We start from the raw sequence: 22877 nt of genomic DNA, 5'->3' as shown, positions 1-22877 counted from the left end.
CTCCTTCCTAAAACCACCATTTTTTGTTTTTGTTTTTAGTAAGGGGAATACCATGAGGTCGCTCTGGCCCGGCCCCTGTGAAGAGAAGGAGGAAGCAGGTTAATGAAAAGCACGTGGAAGAATAGCTGCCATAACCCCAAACCTAAAGAAGATGCCAGCTGGGAAAGTCCTCTGTCATGACAAATTGCAGGCTGCAGACAAAAAAACCCACTTCTAACCCCAGAACTTTAAGCCCCTTTGCCCATGCATGATACAGGAAACTGGCAGCCTTTTGAAGTCAAAATAACATTTTGTATTTCAAAAGTTGCTGAAGTTTGATTCAGGGATACTTCAACAAGTACTGGCAAAAAGAGAGTAAACTGACCACAGTACATTGCATTGCTTTCACTTCAGAACCCTCAAATCTTAAACAATCCAAAGAGGCCTTAAAAATCTGATTTCAATTGAACTGTTTATTTCCTCTGTTGGATTTATTCTTGTCATCTCCTTTAACAGGCTTTGACTCCCCTTCCTAAAAAAGCAGTTATGGTTCTTAGCCTCTTTCAGTTTATCTTTCATCTGAGACACAGTAATCCCATTTATTCCTGAAACTTCAGTCTAATCCAGAACACCTGCTCCCCCAGCCAACCTGTACAGAAACCCCACACCTCAAGTGGGGAAGACTGCCCTCCCCATCCCCACTGACAAGGTTGAGCCAGACCTGTAAGCCCGTCCTCGGGGTGGCCTGCTGCTGAAGCCACTGTAGAAACGGGCCCGGGAGCTGCTGTAACCAGATCCTCTCCCTCGGAAACGGGTCCGGGGGAACCCCCGGTCTGTGGTGCTGATCCCAGGGCGGTTGGTCCGTTTGGGAATCACCTTCAAAAAAAAAAAAAAGATGAGAGATCCTTGTATGTGAGGCTCAAAGGAAGGTAATTTGAAAACTCCATAAACCATCAGGCAACCATCACAGATCGGCATCCTGTTTATGACACAGACGTAAGCCCACCGTAAGCCTGTGTATGTCTTTTATTTTCATTCCCTTCCACCCTAGACAACAAGATCACATCCAGGACTCACCACACAACTGCAATAGCACTCTCTCCATGGCCATTCCATTGCTGGTAGAGAACGGAAGGGATCAGAGGAGTATCTGACTATTGGAAACTACAGAGTGGAGCGTCACTAGCAGGGTGCAGATCGCACCAGGTGACACTTTAGAAGTGACGGTGAACACCCTGTGGGGCATTCTCAGCCTCCGTCCCAAGACCACCCAGTTGCCCCGCTCCAGCAGCTAAGGCACTTCTGCCATCCATCACCTACAAGTGCAGGTGGGGCTCTGGCACTGCTGCCACTTAGCAGCCCCTTTCGGATCTGGCAGGGCTGCTGGCTGGGAAAGGGTTGTACAGGCAACCACAGACTTCCCCCCTTCCGCAAAAGGAAAGGCATATGTGGCTGCTATTGCCTCCCTTTCCTGCCCAGCCAACAGCCTCCTTGGATCAGGAAGGGGTTGCTGGGCAGTGGCAGCAACAGCCCACCCCCCACCATTGCTGAGGTGGCCTGGCTGGCAGAGGGGTTTGGCTGGTAACTGTGGTAGCCAGCCTGGGGGTGAACAAATGAGTTACCACACTGAGGTGACACCAATCCTACTGAAGACATTCCAGTAAAAAATCAATTACATTACCTGCAGAGACAGGTGTAAGGATCTCAGTAAAATATATCCTCAAATCCCCCTGCTCTCCATAGCAATGAAATTAAAGGGTAGGCTATCAACAGCTCAACCTGAGTCCTGAGGGTGGTGACAGGATCCATAGAAGCCTTGGAATTCTTCTAGCATGCTCAGTCATGTAGGATCTATCCCAGTGTTTGTTTCTACTGAAGGCTTAACAACCCCACCCCCAATTCTTAAATCTGTGTAGTTTTCCCTATTCTTGCAATTTCTTCTTTGATCTACATTACTCTACATGGTCAGTTATGTATATAATGGTTTGGAGTAATCTAAGCATCAATAAACACACAAAAGACAGCTCTGTCCCCCAAGAAACTCAACATCTAAATTTCAGGCAAGAGGGAAGACCACAGAGAGCAGGAACTGGAAGATATATGAACAAAAAGGGATGATCATCCACTGGAATCTTCCCACAGATTATTTTCTGGCCCCTGAGTCAGTGAACCACACAACCTCCAGTTGTAAAAAGTGATAGGATGCACAAGCAGGGGACTGCAAGAGAAAAGGGCTGAGGAAGAATGTACTTACCTTGATCTGTCTCCCTCTGAAGAGGGATTCATCTAATGCTAAGGACGTCCGCACTGACTCCTTGTCAGAAAACTCAATATAGGCAAACCTTGGGGGAAGGCCAGGAAGAAGGAACAGTGATTAAGAAACAAATGAAATTGCTCTTTTGGGGGAGGGAGGTTTTAATTATTTCAACATCCTGGATTTTATCAAGTATGTTAGTTCATGGTTATGTTCACCACCCTAAGACCTTCTCCCTGTAGGGCGACTCACAAGATAGGCAAATTAATTTTCTTAATTACTAACATAGAAAACACAATGCATAACAGCCCCTTGATCCACACTCACCCCTTGGGGTGGCCTGTATACTTGTCACAAAGAATGGTCACGCGGTTGACAGAGCCACAACCATGGAAGTGGGCCTCTAGCTCTTCTGCTGTTGCCCCATAATCCACCTGAAAATGGAAAGTGGCACAAGGTAAGGTTAGCAAGATGTTCCTTTCATTCTCATTAAAAACTGGGGTATGGGAGACACTTACATTGCCTACATATATGGATCTGGCATCAGCTTCCATCTTTTCTTCTAAAGACATGATGACTGGGCCAGCTGCAAAGGAAGGAAGCCATCAGTTGGGAGACTCTGAGAAGGAAGAATTATTTCCAGCACTCCTAGTGCCTAGGAAGGAGCACAGCCCAAAGGACTTAGACCAATGTAGTGACCAACATGTGCTGGGAGGTTTAGGAAAGGCAAAACCTTGGGAGTTCACTATTTCAAGTCTTCCCTTCCTTGCTAGGGAGGACATACTTTTAATGTTGGGAGGAGCAAACAGAACACATAGCAGAGTCACCAGACTACCAATGGGTCAAGCATGATTCTTTGCTGGAAAGTCCTCTACTTCCACTTTAATATTATGAAAGAAAACACAGAACTGGGAAATTCCACATGTGCCTTGCCCGACATCCTTCCACGCTAGAACCTCCAATGGCCAAGTCACACTGTACTGATGTGAACAACCAGCCTGCAGCAACCAACTCCTTCCCCACCCTCTAGTGCTCCTAGTCCTTTGCTGCCTTTGCAGTTTGCTAGGATCCCCCAGAAGACAAGTCACTGGGGAAAGCATGCCCTTACAGGAATGTAAATAACACCCAGTTGCACTTCTATTACCTTAACTATTGTTGGATGTGCTTTGCATTTATCCTTTTCTGCTCTGCCTCTTGTGGTGCAACTGCTATGGTTCTCTGCTGTACCTCAGTATTACTGACCCTACCAAAAGTCTCCTGTGGCAGAGCCCAGACTCTACACATTTTGAAAAATCCTTGTAAGACCTGTCCCAGTTAAGTTCATCTCTCAATTCCAGTGGAATCTGGATATATCCCTTATCTCCATTTCACACTAATGCTGCTTCAGCCTCAAAGAAACCTAAAATACACATAACCTCTTGCATCCCTATGATCTATCTTGATCTGTCAACCCTTCTCAGTTCAAGATCCTTCTATAAGAGCTTAACCCCCTAGAAAAAAACTCATGCTGGGAAAAAGAAAAATTAAATACTTGAACAACCACTTGTGACAAGAAACTGCTGCCTTTTGCTGCACTATAGTACAGTGGGACCCTGATATCCGCACTTGTACATCCATGTCCACGCTGTCCGCAGTGGCAGTGCACGCATGCAGTCATGTGGCCATTGGGGACAACAGGACTTGAGCATACACAGACTTTGGTATCGGGGGGGGGGGAGTCTGGAGGAAATCCCCACAGATACCAAGGTTCCACTGTGCTAGGATTGGAAATGACTATGACCATACTCTGAAATTAAAAATATTCCTTTCTGGGGGACTGCAGCTCCAGTAATCACCAAGCCAGCAAGCAGAGGCTTTCCAAGGAAAGGATCAAAGTTCATCTCCGAGTACACTGGACGAGTACCTCCACCTGAAACCCTTACAGACCACTTCCAGTGCTTAAAAAACGATTTCACATGACATATCATGCTTGCATATTACTCTATATGTTAAGCCAAGGGTTGCATTTTTTGTGATGCTTCTCCATTAACTCCTTCACTTTAAACATATTTCCACCAGAATCAAAATACAGTGGTGCCTCGGGTTACGAAATTAATTCGTAACGCGGCCGCTTTCGTAACCCGAAAAGGCTTCGTAAGCCAAATTGCCATAGGCGCTAATGGGGAAAAGCCGCGATTCCGTGCGAAAAAGCCGAAAAAAGCACCAAAAGTTTTTTCGTAACCCGAAAAAACATTCGTAACCCGGAACAATGTTTTCCTATGGGATTTTTTCGTATCCCGAAAATTTCGTAACCTGGGTATTTCGTATCCCGAGGTACCACTGTACTTTGGTTTCCCAGAAGCCACTAGCATGTCAATCTTTTATCAATTCATTATTGGACTGGCCAATCCACTACCAAAGAATAGTCACAAACAACTCCAAAAACTGAGAGAAAACTATCAATTTTTCCAGATCCTGACATTTCCTGGATTATTTTTGCACCAACATCACTTTTACTGGGCCATTTTCAAGGTTTCATTAGGCCAACAAAGAATCCAAAGGGTTGTAGTCAACAGCACTCATACATCCACAAATCAAAGGTGACTCCATCTTGCCTAGAGAGACATTCTCCATGGAAGGGTTTTGCCAACTACAGTACAAACAAGCCAACAACCTGCTCTTTCACCACTATGAAGACTTGCCTTCCTGGGAAGAAAATCCAGAATGGAAGAGCGAGGGAACCAAGGAACTGAAGACACAGATGCTCACCATTGCCAGGTGGAGGACTCATATTCATTTGTTTCTCAACTTCATTCTGCAGCTCTTTCAACTTCTCCGCTTCCTCCTCCATTTCTCGCACTCGAGCTTTAATAGCTTCCAGCTCCTGAGGGGGAGATGGAAAGGGTGGGTAGGGAAAAATGAGGAGGTAGTTAGAAGGTATCCCAATAGCCCTAAGAACTCTCTCCCACTCAAACATTTGTCTCCTGTGTGTGTTTTCCCCATTACTTACTTCCATCCATCAACCTCTACTGCTTCCCAGTTCACAAAATGCCTACCACACAATTCCTTGTTTCTAACCATTTTGGTCTTCTTCAGAGTAATCCAAAAACAACTCACATTATTCAAGGCTTTATAACCCAAACACCACTTTCAGACAGCAACGCCAAACCTCATTCCTTCACTAGATGAAATGTATTACCTGCCACAGAAGCAAGGGCTTCTGCTCCTGTCACAAAACTGTGCCTCCACAAACATTTGGCTCAACTCAACATGGCCAAATTGTTCCCCTCCAGAACACTGTCCTTAAACAGCCAGCCCCCAGCCCTTCAATTAACAGACAAAAGTTAGCCCCTGCGAAGAAATATATTCAATAACCTTTTAAGAAACTACCAGCCAGGGATCCTTCTCTCCTGTGCCAAACTGCTGGGGTTCCCTATTGGTCTGCAAACAAAGGGGCTTTCTTTCCAGGGCAACTAGGGCAGGAGTCAAGTGGGCTGGCAGAGGGGGGGAAGCAACCAATCCCTCCCCCACCCCCTGCAAGGGATTCACACTTACACTGTTAAAATACAAGACTATTCCCAGCAAAGACGGTATGCCACCTCCTTTTCTGCACCATCTCCTTGTACTCCAACACAGTCCTCCTTTGCCCACACTGCCCCCTGCTGATCTCCATTGGGAGTGCAAGATGGCTTAGCTGCAGGGAAGCAATCCCCACCAAAAAGGGAGAAACCCTATGGGCTGGTTTTTGGAGGATGCTCAGCTTTGGAGGATACCCTGCTTCCCATGCTCCTCTCATGCTCCCATCCCACTCTTCTGCCTGGGGAGGGCAAAAAAAACCCAACCCTTGCTGCAATTCTGTGGGGCACATGCCATGTCCAGAGGAGAGAGCCAGTGTCCTGCCCCACCACCATCTACATAAACTCAACCTAGATAATGAGGGAATTGAAACAAAGATTTCCCATACCCTGGATCAGAATAGAGACTGCAGTTAAGAAATAAGAAGTCTAGGAATGGGAAGGGCAGCCATGGAAGAAATAGATAAGATCCTAAAATGTAAAGATATACATCTGAGCACTAAGGTTAGAATTGTACAAGGCATTGTATTCCCTATTACCATGGACAGACATGAGAGCTGGACAGCGAAGAAAGCGGATGAGAAGAAAATCAACTCATTGGAGATGTGGTGCTGGAGAAGGAGGGCACCATGGACAGCTAAGAAGACAAACAAATGGGTTCTACAACAGGTCAAACCTAATTTTCCCCTGGAAGCCAAGATGGTCAAATTGAAGCTGTTATACTTTGGCCACAGGCAAGGCATGAATCATGGTAGAAAGCAGCAGAAAAAGGGGAAGAGCACACGCCAGATGGATTAACTCAGTCAAAGGGGGGGGGGGTTGTAGGTTTTTGGGGCTCTGTGGCCATGTTCTGGAAGAATGTATTTCTGATGTTTTGCCTGCACATGTGGCTGGCATCTTCAGAGAATGTTAGCATGGAAGTGAGTGGAGTGGAGTGTGTGTGTGTGTGTGTGTGTATGTATATATATATATATATTCTGTGTGACCCTTGGTTGAGAGGAAGTGATTTACATGTTAATCTATGTCTTGTTCTGTTGGTGAATGGCAAGGCCTCAGGGTGGGAGGATATGCCAGGAGGATTTGTGTCTATTTAATTAGTGGATTTTGGACCGTGCCAACGACTATCAGGTCAGAAAGCAGAGGGAAACCACTGCAATCCACAAACACCTGGACAATTTCAACAGGAAAGAAGAAGTCCTGAAAGTAAACAAGGCTATCAGTCCTGAAAAACACCAAAATCAAGACTCAGCATATGCCAATGAAGATCCCCCAGGGCCAGCGGCTTTCCCAGATCACTGATTATAAAGACACAAATCCTCCTGGCATGTTCTCCCAGCCTGAGGCTTTCCAATTCATCAACAGATCAACAGGGAGAATAACATGTAAATCACTTCCTCTCAACCAAGGGTCACTGTGTGTGTGTGTGTGTGTGTGTGTGTGTGTGTGTGTGTGTGTGTGTGTGTATATATATATATATAATACCCCACTCACTTCCATGCCAGCATTCTCTACAGATGCCAGCCACAGATGCAGGTGAAACGTCAGGAATAAATGCTTCCAGAACAAGGCTACATAGCCCAAAAAACTATGGCCATCAGTGGCAAAAGCGTTCCACTTCATATCAGTCAAGGAGCTCACAAGCAGAGCTGGAAGTACACTGGTGCCTCAGGATACGAAATGACCGGGTTACGAAATTTTCGGGATACGAAAAAATCCCATAGGGAATCATTGTTCCGGGTTACGAATGTTTTTTCGGGTTACGAAAAAACTTTTGGTGCTTTTTTCGGCTTTTTCGCACGGAATCGCGGCTTTTCTCCATTAGCGCCTATGGCAATTCGGCTTACAAAGGCTTTTCGGGTTACGAAAGCGGCCGCGGAACGAATTAATTTCGTAACCCGAGGCACCACTGTAGTGGTGATTTTGGGGTTACTCCTTGTCCTACTCCGGAGTAAGGTATTTTTTTCTTAATATTACTCCTACCCCTGTAAAAACCTCTTACTCCTTACTCCTTCCCAGCCCTGGTCACAAGCCTGAATCTACAAGTCCTACACAAAACAGTGAAGGACAGGAGGACTTGGAGATGCCTCATCCTGGATTTCTATGCGTGCTTTTTAGCTTTTATTGGTAACATCCTATGTTTCTTCCGAATGTCCTCCATTTTGAGCACAGCTAAGAATCCTGAATTTCTAGGAGTCCTTTTTTTACCTTTTATTTGGTCATGTCCTATTATATCTCTTTATGATATGATTTTTAAAGCTTTTTATTTGGTAATGCCCTCCATTTTGAGCATGTCTAAGAGGCCGCCATTTATACTACTGTGTTTTTATTTGATGTTCCACGCTTTTCCTTAACGTCCTCCATTGTGAGCATGGCTAAGACGCCTGGATTTCTATTTCTATGAGCGTCTTTCAACTGTTATTTGGAAACGTCCTAGATTTCTTTTGAATGCCTTCCATTTTGAAAATGGCTAAGAACTATGGATTTTTATGACTACATACGTGTTTAGCTTTTATTTGGTCATGTCCTACGCTTCTCCTGAATCCATCCATTTTGACCTGGAAGAATTCCAAAATGTCCTCCATTCTGAGCACGGCTAAGAAGCCTGGGTTTATCTTTCTATGAGTGCATTTAGTTTGTATTTGGCAGTGTCCTCCATTCTTCCTGAATGTCCTCCATTCTGAGCAGGGAATTTTGGGCACAGCTAAGAAGCCTGGATTTATCTTCCTGTGAGCGCTCTTAGCTTTTTACTTGTTCACGTCCTACACTTTTCTCGAAATCCTTCCATTCTGATTAAGGCTAAGCTGACTGAGAAACACGATCTCTAAACTGACCCCTACTTTGCCTGTTTAATGTACTATCCTCTGTTATACTCTTATAAATTTCATTTTTGTGCTCTCTTTGCTTAACCTTTTACACAGGGTTTTTATATAGCGTTCTATTTAGCTTTGTGTATTTTGAGACCTCCCACGGGATAATAATGAATAAACATGGATCGGTTAATAATAATAATAATAATAATAGATTAGGGCTAAAGCCTGGAATTTATCTCTCTATTTTATTCATTTATTTTATTTTTATTCTGCCTTTCTCCCAAGTCAGGAACCAAGGAGCCCCCAATATATATATATATATATATATATATTCTGCCTTTCTCCCAATATCTGTCTGGATGAGTTATCAGTGGGATATAATGGCCAATTCTGCAGTGGAGGCAACAAGACTATGGCTTAGATTTTGTAATAATGATCCTGAAGTTTTATTGTAAATGTATGTTGCTGTATGCCTAATAAAGGCTAAATGAAGGAATGAATGGCCTTTCTCCCAAGTTGGGAACCAAGGCAGGATATATATATATATTCCCTCTTTCTCCCAAACTGGGAATCAAGGCGGCTCACAATGCACACATTCACACACACATACATATATACACACATATATATACAAACACACACACATATTATATATACATATATACACGTGCGCGCACACACACACACACACATATACACGCATGCTCATATATATACTATATACACACACACATTAAAAGAACCCTTTTAAAGACAATGAAAATTCCATGACCGTTTCAAAGCCTTTTATGCACCCTTCCTTCCCCCTTTTCCTTCCCCTTCTCCTCCCTGGACTCCCTCCATTCAGAGCATGGCTTACGAAGCCAGCGAGATAGATATAGATATATTTCGACGGACACGTCCTCCATTCCGACCGGGCCTGAGAAGCCCGGGGTTTGTGTGTGTGTTGCATGTACTTCCACCCTTCCTCTGGCAGCGTCCTCCGTTTCGAGCAAGGCTTAAGACGCCGGTATCTATCCCTAAGAGCGCGCTTTGAGCTTCCGCCTGGGCCTCCTCCCTTCTGGGCCGGCTTTCAGAAGCCTCAAGGCCTCCTCCTTCATGCCCTCACCGGGTCCTCGATGGCGGAGTCTCCGGGGTCGCTCTCTCCCAGGCCGGCCTCCTCCTCCAGCTCCTCGGCGTGAGGGTTGTGGTGATGGTGGTGGGGAGCCCCGGCTTGGCCGGCCCTGGAGGCAAGCGAGGAGGACGAGGAGGACAGGGCGCCTCGAGGCCCGGAGCCCCTGCCGCCGCCTCCAGCCGCCGCCGCCGCCGCTGCCCCGGTCCCTCCCGCTCCTCCTCCTCCTCCTCCTCCGGTGGCGGCCTCCAGCAGCAGCTCCTCGTCCTCCTCCTCGTCCTCCTCGACGTCCCTGCGCAGCCCTCGGCCTTGCTCCGCTCCAGGCCCGCTCCCGCCTAAGCCGTTCCCGTACTGGGAGTTGGAAGCAGGCCCTCCTCCGCCACCGCCACCGCCGCCTCCCGGTTCCCCTTCTCCGGCCAAAGCCGCCGCCGCCAAGGCCCCTCTCCCGCTGCCGACGCTGCTCGTGCCCCGCACAGACGCCATAGACCTCGCCACTGCCGCCCGCCGCACGGCCGCCGCGCTCTGATTGGACGCCCGTACGCACGCGCTCCCATTGGCCCCTTCGCCGCCCGCACGCCATTGGTCCCCCAACGACGCTCCTCCCCCCTCGCTCCCCAACCATTGGTTAGCTCTAGCCGTCCATCAAACGTACCCGGCTCGGATAGGTTGTGAGAAGAAAAAAGAGGGCCGTGAGGCGTTTTTAACTGGCTCGACAGCGGCCTCGAGCGTGATTGGGCAACGCAAGAGGTCTTGCCCCGCCCGCCTTTCTCTGACTGGACGAAGCGGCGATCAGTCTGAATAACGGCTGGATAACCGCACTGAAGGTCGAGAGATTGGGTGAAAGAGAACGTCTCGGTCCGCCTCCTTCGCCTCAGCCGTCAATCAAACAGACTGCGAAACGTGATTGGTTGTCTGAGACAAATGACGAAACAAAACTTGCACTGTCCCCTCTTATTGGACGAAATGTCTTGTCAATCACGTATCCTGTTGTTTCCATTGGTGGAATGGGATGCCTTAACAGGAATAAACCAACTCCAGTTCGTCTCTTATAGTTGGGCAGAGTCGTTGCCAATCAGGCAGAAGAGGCTTTTCTATTGGCCAGTTTGGCATTCCTTCTGTTATACTCTAAGAATGCCCTTTCTTTCCCCCTCTGAGGCGCCTTTAAACCGCCATTCCTGATTGGCCAATGAACCCTGGAGTTCGGAGGCGGTTGGGCGGGTCGTTGAACGGCCTCTCTTTGTGATTGGCTGCCACCTTTGCTGTAGCCTTCCCTTATTGGCTGCCTCTACACTTCAGAATTAATTCTGTTTGATACCGCTTTAACTGTGCCAAGGCTCAGTGCTGTGGAATTCTGGGATTGGTAGTTTTCTGAGTTGCTAAGCTTTTCCTGTCAGAAGGCTCTGGTGCCACAAGAAACTACAAATCCCAGGAGCCCATAGAATGGAGCCATGGCAGTCAAAGTGGTATCAAACTGCATTAATTCTGAAGTGCAGATGCAGCCCCACTCATAAAGCTCACTCTCTTGCAGCCTGAATGAGGCCCAAAACACTCTGCAGAAATAATCCCGTTTGAGACCGCTTGAACTGCCCTGGCTCAGTGCTAGGGAATCCTGGGAGTTGTAGTTTATTGTGGCACCAGAGCTCTTTCTGGCAGAAATAATCCAGTTTGGCACCACTTTAGCTACCATGACTCTGTGCTATGGAATTCTGGGATTTGTAGGGTTTTTAAAAAATAGCTCTGGTGTCACAAGAAACTACAAATCCCAGGGTTCCATAGGGTTGGAGCCATGACAGTTAAAGCGGCATCAAACTGCATTTAATTCTGTCAGCAGAGAATCTTAGCAGTTCTCCATTATGAGAGAAATGGAGTTGAATCAAACATAAGATTTAATAAAAGAGTTAGAAACACATGAATAGAATAGAAATTGTGTTAAGACTATATAAATGTATGCTATAATAAAATTACATATATATAATATGGAACCACATATATATATATGTATAATATTATAATCAATATATCTATTCTAATAGGATTGAGTAAAGGTCAGCTGAGGCCTTTAACTGAAACGGAATTTTATAAAAATATATAGGTTAGTAAAAGAAAGAGTTTTTAGATAAACTTTTTATAACATTGTTATTTATTAAATATATTGTTTTACAAGAATAAAGGGAGGGTTATGTTGTTGATAATAAGATACGCTTATAAAATATGCCGGACTTAGTTATTTTAAATAGTATTTTTTGTCTCTATTAAGATTATCAAAATGGCTAAGTGTTCTGTATATATATATATATATATATATATATAATGAAATAGACTTGCATTGCAAATATAACAGTTAAATTAGACAAAGAAGCTTCAAAGGAAAAACTTTTGTCTGCACCTGTAAATCTAGGACAATGTGACAAGGGAGAAATAAATCAAGAGATACGGGAGTTTTATTCTCACTAATTGGCAAGAATACTTTTTTTATAAAAGGGTGACTTAAAGTTCACAAAAATTTCTATCTGACCATGCGTAATAGGGGGTGATGAATATTAGAACACACCTATGAATCTATAATGGCTAATTTAAATGGTCATGAGACGTATGATGAGATATGTTATGGGTGGAGTTTTTACATACTTGGAAAGGTGGTCTTAAAATTGATCACATGTCTAGATCTAGCCAATAAAAAAATGAGATAGAAATATTGTAACAGAAAATGTCTTATAAATACTGTGTAAAACCTCAGACGGTGTAAAGCCTACTTGCCAGAGACACCCCTTCTTGCAAGATTGTAATGAATAAATTGGAAATTGCTGCTTCACTTGTTCTGTCCTGATTCATTTGATTTCGTACTTTGGTACTTAGAAAAATCTGTATCTCACACATTACAAGTTCAATGGGAGGAGTATTTCATGTGCTGAACAAGAGTCATGGAATAATATTTGTAACTGCAATAATACAATTGGTCTTCCATATCCATGTACTGTATTCTTTATCCATAGATTCAACTTTCCACAGCATACAAATACTAAAGAAAGAAAGAGAGAGAGAGAGAGAGAGAGAGAAAGAAATTCCAAATAGAAATCCTTGATTTTGTCATTTTCTATAAGGGACACCATTTTACTACCGCATTAAATATAATGGGATTTAAGCATCCATGGATTTTGGTATCTGCAGGGCCTGGAACCAAAACCCAGCGGAGACCAAGGGCCCACTGTAAACGAACGAATAAAATAATATTCATTATTTATTTATAAGTTATTATTAATAATCATTAATAAATATAAATTATTGTTTATTATACGGTAGTCATAATAATCATATTCTAGATTCAGGGCCATGATACGTTTTTGTGCCAAAGAGCAAACTCAGGCTACAGTATTTACTGACAGATACATATGTGTGGTTTTATTGAAGGATGAGGGGATTGGTTTTAGATTAATAATTGTATGTTTAAAATTTTATATTTGTAATTTTTTTAAAAAATTGATTTTAATTGTACGGTTTTAATATGAGAGAGACAGTGTTGCTCAGTGGTTTGAGCGTTGGACTATTTCATTACATTTATAGTATTTATACACCATTTCTCTGCCACAAAGGCTTTCATAGCTGCTTACAAATTGTTAATTAGACTTACAAGGCTTACAACCTTAAAAGATGACTCTGGAGACCAGGGTTCAAATCCTGGCTTGGCCATGATGAAACCCAATGATTCGATCTTGAGCAAGCCTCAAGGGAAGGCAATGGCAAACCTTCTCTGAACAAATCTTGCCAAGAAACCTCCATGATAGGATCACCATAAGTCGGAAATTACTTAAAGGCACACAACAACAACATATGTGTGTGTGTGTGTGTGTGTGTATACACACACACACACACACGTATGCACATATATACACACACACATATACATTACACACACACACACATATATATATATACACACACACACATACACATATGTACATTTGTATACTGCTTGTCATCCATTAGATGCAAGACAGTGAAGCGAAATTAGACATTTGTGTTTCATAAAATTTTAAAATATGATACTAATATATTAAAATATACAACCAACCCATAACATTCGCCATCATAAAAGCTACTAAGAACATACTGCAGATTTAGAGTAAAATGCCTGGGAAAATAATAATGATTTTTTTAATGATGCTGAAAGGGTTGCAGTGGAATTGGCGGTTTTGGGAGACAGTCCATAACTCTGGCCCCAGGCATCATTTAAAAAGGCTTTTGTTTAAAATGTTCCCCCAGGGTAAGAAAAGCTTTGTGAGTTTTATCTCCCGTAATGTTTTTGAGGCTATGCTTGCCAGCTCTGGCGTGTCCCCGGTCCTGAATCTTCAAGGCTGGAAACTGCGGCTTAGGCTCCTATAATCTCATTCAACATGACACATTCGGCACAGTCGCTTGGCGCATGTCGTTCAAATAATCAATCCTAAGTGTAACAACATGAAAAAGTTATAGCCGTGTTAGTCTGTAGAGTCAGTACATAGGCAGATGTTGTAGCACCTTTGAAAGAAAGAAATTGGCAGCATGAGCTTTTGTAGACGAAAAGTCTACTTCCACAGATGCATTTGGGGAAAATGCAGCTGAGGAAGTAGGCTGAAATTAGGAATCCAAGACGGTTCACAATATAAATCTTTGAACAGAAAACAGCTACAGGTGCTGCTGCAAAACACACTACAGTAATACAGGCCAAGAAAGAGAGCTAGCATGGTGTAGTGCCTTGAGTGTTGGACTACAACTCTGGAGAGCAGGATTTGAATCTCAGCTCAGTTGTGTAAAGCCACTGGGTGACCCTGGGCAAGCCACACTCTCTCAGCCTCGGAGGGTTGCAATGGCTGGGTTGGGGCAAAAAACTTGCCCCAAAAAAACCCAGTCATAGGTTCACTTTAGGGATTATTTCTGCAGTGAGGAGGCAGACTCACTGTATTCATAGAACAAATGTCTTGAGCATCCCTGGAAAAAAATATGAGTGTGAAAGACTGGGTGAACTAGATCAGGCAAGGTTCTTTTTTATATGTTGTGTCCCTAATTCTCCAAGTAATGGAAAGTTCCCCAGGGTACAACCAACAAGTTTGGCTCCCTCTCAAAGACGGTTATGGTTTTGTAAGATCTGAATTGATTTGCAGACATATAGAGTGCATGCCCTCCAGCGTTTTGCAAATCAAAACCAGGACACAAGTGGTCTAGCAGCATCAGTGCGTGGTGAAGATGACAAGTGTTATTAAGGAAGAAGAACACACAAGCTAGGAAAGGCTACAGTAGTTTGCTTTTGCCCAAGTCTACTGGGAAGGGCAAGATTCTGCCCCTTCTTCTCCTCTCTGGCTTCACCATTAAGTTATCCAAGTGCCAGTTCAGTTTGCAGCTGAAGACAAAGGAGGAAAGGCGGAGGAGAAACTGAGGCATTTTAAAAGCTGCTGAAAATTGGGATGTAAGTGGATTAGAATCATAGAATCGTAGCACTGGAAGGGACCCCAAGGTCCATCCAGTTTAACCCCTACCATGCAGGAACACAATCAAAGCATCCCTAACAGATGGCCATCCAGCCTCTGTTTAATGTCCTCCAAGGAAGGAGACCCCACCACTCTTGAGGGAGTATGTTCCAACGTTGAACAGCTTTTACTGTCAGGAAGTTCCTCCTAATGTTGAGCTGGAGTCTCTTTTCCTGCAGCTTGCATCCATTGTTTCGTGCCTTAGTCTCTGGAGCAGCAGAAAACAAGCTTGTTCCCCCCTCAAATTATGACACCCCTTCAAATACTTAAACAGGGATATCATATCACTTCTTAATCTTCTCTTCTCCAGCTCCCTAAGTCGTTCCTCATAGGGCATGGTTTCAGACCCTTCACCATTTTGGTCACCCTCCTCTGGACACGCTCCAGCTTCTCAACATCCTTTTTGAATTGTGGTGCCCAGAACTGGACACAGGATTATCCCAGGTGAGGCCTGACCAAAGCATACCTCAGTGGCACTATTACTTCCCTACACATACATCTACTGATGCAGCCTAGAATTGCACTGGCCTTTTGAGCTGCCGCATCACCCTGTTGACTCACGTTCAACTTAATTGCGACTGTTTCTGCCAAATTGGGACTGTAGAAAGGTATATGAAAGGAACTTAGGCTGAATACACTACAGTACAAACTGCAGTGTTCCTGGAATCAGGTTTCTGGGATTTAGCCTTTGGACCCAACCTGAACTCTTAGTGTACCTGATTCAGAAGTCAAAGTCTTGTGGTTTTGTTTCCCGTTATACACACCTTTTTACTGTACACCATTCCTTGGCTAAGGAAGGGAGGGAGAGAGAAAGCCAGTCTATATTCTCCTCCAAGTATTTAACAGCACTTGATAACACCAGCTATTGAGAAGCATCTGCTTTGCCAGGACCATTAAGGCAATCTCTTATCTAAACTGCAATATTGGAAGGATGAAAGGAATGACTTGGAGTGATTCCTGAAGGTCATGCAGCCCAACCCTCCAAGGTTTACAACAGCGTTGTAACTGTCCTAATCTGGGTTTCTCATCTGTAAAAATGGAAATGTAAATGACCTCTTTTACAAAAATGGTGATGAATGAGATTAGGGTGGCCAAATAATGGTGAAACTGTGCCCAGTATATGAAAGTTGGATTTGATGGGGCTCACTTTATGGAGTAGAAATTCTGGGTTCAAATGCTAAACCATTTAAAATTAAGATACAAGGGTGGGTGTGCATAATGCATAGTGAGTTGGGCTTCTGCCATTACGTTTAGGAGTCCTAAACACTTGCAGCTGTCCTGTATCATAGAAAGAGTTAATTTGTATTAGTAATTTTGTAATTCAAAAAAAGCATTGTTACTTTTTTAAAAAATGACCTTTGCAATTTGAGGCCGAGAAAAGATTTGAAGGCTGGAAATTGGAGTTTATTTTCCTCTATTACTAATCTGCTTAAACAGTTTTCATAGTTACGGCAGGAGGGAATGGATCACGCTTTGGGTCACTTTTATTTTCATTGTTCGTTGTTGCTGTGTGCCTTCAAGTCGTTTCCAACTTATGGCAACCCTAGGGTGAACCTCTCATGGGGTGTTCTTGGCATGTTTCTTCAGAGGGGGTTTGTCATTACCATCCTCTGAGGCTGAGAGAGAGTGACTTGCTCAAGGTCAGTGGGTTTACATGGTCAAGCTGGGATTCGAAACCTGGTCTCCAGAGTCATAATCCATTCCTCAACCACTACATCATGTTGGCATGGGCACTATGTATCATTTGGGAGTTTGTCTTGCATTGGATTTGCCCTGGGGAGGCGCATCACAGCCCAAGGGCTCCCCATTAAGACTCTTGAAACCATAAAGCCCTATGAGAAGCTACTGGAGCTGGGTATGTTTGGCCTGCAGAAGAGAAGGCTAAGAGGTGACATGAGAGCCCTGTTTAAATATTGGAAGGGATGTCATGTTGGGGTTGGAGCAAGCTTACTGTCTGTTGCTCCAGAGAACAGGACCCGGAACAATGGATGCAAGATACAGGAAAAGAGATTCCACCTCAGCATTAGAAAGAACTAACAGTAAGAGCTGCTCAACCATGGAATATGCTGCCTCTGAGTGTGGTTGATTCTCCTTCTTTGGAAATTTTTAAACAGAAGTTGGATGGCCATCTGCCGGGGTGCTTTGATTGTGTATTCCTGCATGGCAGAATGAACTGGATGGCCCTTGGGTCCCTTCTAACTCTAGGATTCTGATTTAGTCTGCCATGGGGAATGAAATCTCTGGCCAGGGATAGTCTGGGTACAAATAGGTTGTTCAGGGGTCCAATTCTGTCATTGGGCTGTGAAGGATGCTGGACACTATCAGCGAAAGCCCTGGAATGCTTCTCTGTTGCAGACCATCTGCTGAATCACTGACCACCAATAAAGCTTATCTTACAGCAGTAATGTGTGCAAGCGTTCAGTGCAGATTAAAGTCTTGGTGAGTCCTGGAACGCCTTCCATTTTCGGAACAGCAATTTGTAGTGGGTGAAGAGGAGTTATGTTTGGTCCTGAAGGACTGGAATAAAACTCTCTGTGCCCACAACAAACTCCAACCTCCAAAATTCCATAGCCTTGAGCCAGACAACAAGTTAAAACAGTGACAAACCAGGTTATTTCTCCAGTGTGGATGTAGCCTACATATGAGCTGGTTCTTAGCTATGACCTTGAAAAGGGTTGCAGGTTGAACCCTATAGAAACCAGATGCAAATGTACTGAAACCGACCCTCTTCCTGTGAGCAAGAGTGAGGGGCTTTGGCAAGGGCTCTCTTTGGAGCATAACTGAATCCAGGGAGATTGTGCGATGAAGTTGTCTTTCTTCGGGGCTTTCTGCATCTTCTCACCATCGCCCTTTCTGGTTATGGAAATGGAGCCTGCTTGGCATTTTTCCTTCCAAAGAAAGCTAGTTTAACCCTTCTGTCCTGCACAATGAGAAGAGGAGGGGAGGGGGACTGAAGGAGATAAAGATGGAGAGAGCACCAGGCCTGATCCATTATTCATGACCCGGATGCCTGCAGTTTTCTCGATAATTCATATACACAGAGACACTCTCAGGCACCTGGTTAACACGGCACAAAGCCAAGGAAACATCTCCAGTGGGATGAACGGCTCCATCTCTGCTCCCACTGATGGCTTCCCTCTTCCCCCAAACTTCTTTTTGTTCCCCTTGTTGCTGGTTTTCAGACTCTTCCTTTTCCCTCTCCCTCCATCCCAATATTCCTGATCGGGGCTCCCATTTCCAATCTCTCTCCTGACCTGTTTCCAGTCTCACCCATTGCCCCTTTTCCTGACCGGTGTGAGGCATTCTGCTTTCTGGCTCTCACATAATCCATTAGTTCCATTTTGTCTCCTGAATAATTCATCCCCCCCATGGAAACATCTTTAAGCACGTCTTCTTTTTTGGGTACATCGTGTCCCTGGCACCTGGGGTAGGGGGGGAAGGGTTATTTTATTCAGCAGTAATAAAAGCTATAGGCTTCTCTATACAGATACCTTCTCCTTCCAGCTCACCCAGGTCTTCCAGTCTGGATTAGATTGCCAATTCCTTGGAGGAATCTTCTTTGGAGCATCACTCCTTCAGCCTCTGGAAGGGCAGGCAGATTTGAAGGAGCAGCCACTCTAAGCATTATGGTAATATCTGAGTCACATTTGGCTGGACCTCACTGACTATGAAGCTTGCAAGCTAGTGAGTGGGCAGCTATCAAAAAGAGCAAAAGAGATAGACAGTTTATTTCCTAAGAAAGGCAGACTGGACATCTCTGGGAGTGACCGACGTGGAATTATTGCAGTAGCCAGACAAGAAGAGCAGAAAAAATCCATGGAGATAGTTCTCTTGTATAGTGAATTTTTTACGGCGCATGGTTATAGAGAGAGAATGACAGAGATTGAGTAGAGCGAAAGAAGACAAGAGAGAGGCAGACAGGGAACCTAACTGACCAACCGACTCCTGGAAGGCAGAAGAGAAGGATGGAGCCCTAGACAAGAAAAACGGAGGCCACCCAGCTGGATCAATACAGTGAGACGAAGCATGAGTGGAATAATAAAGACGGAGCATTTCCAGAAGGTACAGTGAATGAGAGAATGAAAAAATGAGGTAGAAGCAGGGAGGGAGATCTCCAAAAGGAAAAACTGCAGGCGTGGATGACGGAAAGGTGGAACGAAACCTCAGCTTGGCTGGATCGATGAATGGAAGCCAACATGTCCACCAACCTGGTGGAATGATAGGAAGAAGTGACCCAGAGACAAATTCAGAAGCCACTTGAAGTGTCGGACTCAGAGAGCCACTGGTGGTGATGGTGTGATAAGAAGCCACCAGAGCTCCAGAGACGGAGAGGTAGAAGAAGGGGAGCCAGGGTTGGGAAAGTGTTGCATCTCTTTCCTCCCCAAAGGGAGCAGTAGGACCACCCAACCCAGACAAAAGGAAAAGTGGTTCCCAGCGAACTCCCTTGGCAACAGTGTCAGAAGGCCAATCTTGCCAGACTGGAAGAATAGCCAGGCAATTGAGGACTGTGGCTTCGTCCTAATGGCCCGTGCTCCACCTTCACCTCTGACCCCCGGGAATATCCCACGCAACCTCAGCTACATTGCAGGCCTCTATGAGCGAGCGTACTACCGCACTGCCCGCCCAAGCTTGGCCGAAGATTCGGGCACCGAAGGCTCTGAATCCGAGTCAGAAGGCCGGCCCCGGAGCAGGCCCCGGAGACGCCGCCATCTTTTTGGAGGTCCCAAGAAGAGGGGACGGCGCCGGACTCGCTCAGCCCCTGCTCGGGGCAGGAACAAGGGGGCCTCACGAAGCCGCAGCCCCGGGACACGCAAAAGGGTCCGTTTTGCCGATTCTCTAGGCCTCGAGCTCACCAGTGTCCGGCAATTCTGGCCCAACGACCTTCCCCAAGTGCCGGAGCATGTCCACACCCAGCTGAGGCGGGATTCGCTCAGCCATTTTGCCCCTTGTCTGCCTTTTTCCCCACCAGTGAAGGTAATGGTGTTATTAGAGGAGGGATGAATTTGGGGTTGGAATGGGATATGGGGTATATCAATTCCCCGCTCCAAGAGTGGCCAAAAAAGGGAGGTGGAGGAAGAACTGTTACACTTTTGGACTACAACTTCCAGAATCCCCCATGGGCCATGCTATCTCAGGGATTCAGGGATCTGTAGTTTAAAAAAGAGTATCCCCAAATTCTGGATGTGCAAGTCCCACTAAATGCAATGGCGTAGTAAAATGGTACCCCATGTATAAAATAGCAAACTCAAGTGGCCCCTTGGTATCCGTTGGAGTTTGGGTCCAGGTCCTCCGAAAACCAAAAGTTTGGGTTTTTTGGATACCAAAATCCATGGATACTCAAGTATCATTAAATGCAATGGCATAATGAAATGGTGCCCCTTATATAAAATGGCAAAATTAAGGTTTGCTTTTGGGAATTTATATATATGAATTTATATATGTAGATGCTTGAATCCATGGATAAATCTGTGGATTTTAATTGCTGACTGTACATGACAAGCACCATACCTTCTCCAACTGTCTTGATTTGGCAAGGAGAGTCCCAATTCATCTTCTGTTGTCCCACTATTTCAGCTGCTTTTAAAATGTCCTAGTTTCCTTCTCCTCCTTCCACTTTTCCTCTTTTTCCTCAGCTTATCTCATTTGATTCCATATGAATCCATGGTGGCATCAAAATGCTTTAACTGTATAGTGTGAAATAACTGTTTTTGTTTGCAATGCCGCTATTGACCATGTGGGGATACTGTTGTAACCCAAATCCTGGGAGACCATAGTGATTTTTGATTTTGGATCAGATCCATCAACGTCTTTGGTGACTTCAACACAAGCCAACTCCCAAACTTAATTTTCCCCCCAGGAAATTCTGGTTTGGGTCAAATTTGCATGAAATTTGGTGTGAAACCAATTTTAAAGATTCCACCTGTTCATTCAGATGAGAAGCAAATCATTAGCATCAACCCAGGCAACATCAATGATGTTGACAATTATGCTGTCCAATGTAAATATCTTAAATATTTACCAGTTTGTACTTACACCTCTGAAAGGTTAGCCGATATCAGAAAGAAAAGTAACCCACAGAAGAGATCCATTAGACCTGCTAAAAATATCCAAAGGTCAAAAATCTTAAGCAATATATGAATGAAATGCATGCAAAATTGGTTATACTGTATAGTCCAGAGCTTTGAAAAGGTACTTTAGATTGCTAGTCCCAGCTAATATTGACCAATTTAACCAATAGGATTTAAATAAAGGTCGACTTACCATGTATAATTTGATTCACTGGGTCTATTTAAAAACTCTCTTTTGTACTACACAATTACATTACTTCGATACCACATTAACAGCTGTGGCTGCATCTTACAGGATCCTGGAATTTGTAGTTTGGTGAGGCGTTAGGGCTCTCTAGCAAATAATTCTCAGTACCTCATGGAACTACAAATGCCAGGAACCCATAGGCATGGAGCCATGAAAGTTAAAGTAGTATCACAGTGCTATAATTGTGTGGTTTGAAAGATACATAAGTTGGGACCAGAAACAGGATTTAAACCCTAGACTACAACTCCCAGACTTCCCCAACCACCGTGACTGCTTGCCATTTTGGCTAAGACGTTTGGACGCTGGAGCCCCCAAAAGTAACCTTTCCAAGTTCTAGCCATATGGCTTTATATTTCACAAGAAAAATAGTCCAGGTTGAGTCTCTCATATCTGAAATGCTTTGGACCAGAAGCGTTTTACATTTTTTGGATTTTGCGGGGTGGAATTTTGGAATATTTGAATAAATGAGACGCAATATAAATGAAATTCATTTATGCTTTGTATATGCCTTATACACATAGCCTGAAGGTAACTTTATACATGATATTTTTTATTAATTTTTGTGCATGAAAGAAAGTTTGTATACCATCAGGAAGCACAAGTGTCACCATCTCAGTCACCCATGTGGACAATTTTGGATTTTGGAATTCTGGATCAGGGATACTTAACCTGTGCATATAGTCCATTCCTAATAAGAACCATAATGCGCAGTTCATAACTATATTGATAGTGACTATTTTGCTGGCATTCGGGCAACCATCTTGGCAGTCAACTATCTTCCCAGCTGCTCTTGAATTATTAGAATTATTAGACACGCCGTGATGACACCCCATCGCCAGAAACAGAAGTCACTAAGGAAAGGGAGGGAAATGTCTTCCTGTGTTGCAGCAGGTGCAAAATAGACCTATGTTTTAGGAAATTTGGGAGAGGGAGGAAAAAGGAAGAGAGCAATTGCCTCACACACTAATTCTGAGTCTGAAGAGAAACTATTTGCAGTCCTGCCATCTAACTTCCCCTCTTTTGGTCCCAAAATGCACATTAGCCTGCTGGCCCTCACAAATATGGCATGAAGTACGGTAGTAATGTGTCCGTAATTGCTGTATTCAAGGCTGCCAAGGGAAAGTAGCAGAAATGAATTATGATGTTATCAGGAGTCTGGAGTTGTTCTTTTCTTCCCTGAGAATAAGAATCAAATATCACACTATCAAATCCCTTTTTTCCACTGTATTTCATTTGTTCTTGCTTTCTGTCCCATTGCCCTTCCTTCCTTCCTTCCTTCCTTCCTTCCTTCCTTCCTTCCTTCCTTCCTCCCCTCCCCTCCCATCTTTTAGCACTCCTTGCTGTCCCTCTTTT

General features: G+C 44.4%; 2 protein-coding genes and 1 long non-coding RNA gene across 6 annotated transcripts in view; 1 reads left to right on the top strand and 2 right to left on the bottom strand.

Annotated features, from left to right (window-relative positions):
• On the bottom strand, positions 1-10228 carry PABPN1 (poly(A) binding protein nuclear 1). Its single transcript, XM_042472836.1, has 7 exons — positions 9706-10228; positions 4982-5096; positions 2752-2819; positions 2561-2667; positions 2234-2321; positions 701-855; positions 1-75 (listed from the first exon to the last, which is right to left on the bottom strand). Exons 1-7 carry the CDS (start codon positions 10189-10191, stop codon positions 36-38), a joined length of 1059 nt encoding a protein of 352 aa, XP_042328770.1. The 5' UTR covers positions 10192-10228; the 3' UTR covers positions 1-35.
• Positions 10229-13787: 3559 nt separating this feature from the next.
• The window catches only part of LOC121935477, a 13331-nt gene continuing 4241 nt past the window's right edge, over positions 13788-22877 (bottom strand). For 2 of the 4 annotated variants that reach the window (XR_006104802.1, XR_006104800.1), the window contains one exon: positions 22059-22700. This is a non-coding gene — a long non-coding RNA (uncharacterized LOC121935477). Of the gene's footprint in view, positions 14150-21228; positions 21307-22058; positions 22701-22877 lie in introns of those variants that run through there. The other 2 variants (XR_006104803.1, XR_006104801.1) reach the window with 2 other exon arrangements.
• Positions 19540-22877, top strand: part of PPP1R3E (protein phosphatase 1 regulatory subunit 3E) — a 5046-nt gene continuing 1708 nt past the window's right edge. Inside the window, exon 1 of the mRNA XM_042477043.1 lies at positions 19540-20183. Coding sequence (XP_042332977.1) covers positions 19731-20183 — 453 coding nt within the window. The 5' untranslated portion in view covers positions 19540-19730. The remainder of the gene's footprint in view (positions 20184-22877) is intronic.

Source organism: Sceloporus undulatus, chromosome 6 (assembly GCF_019175285.1).
Source record: "Sceloporus undulatus isolate JIND9_A2432 ecotype Alabama chromosome 6, SceUnd_v1.1, whole genome shotgun sequence".
NCBI lineage: Eukaryota > Metazoa > Chordata > Lepidosauria > Squamata > Phrynosomatidae > Sceloporus > Sceloporus undulatus.
This window is presented reverse-complemented; position numbering and strand designations above follow the sequence as displayed.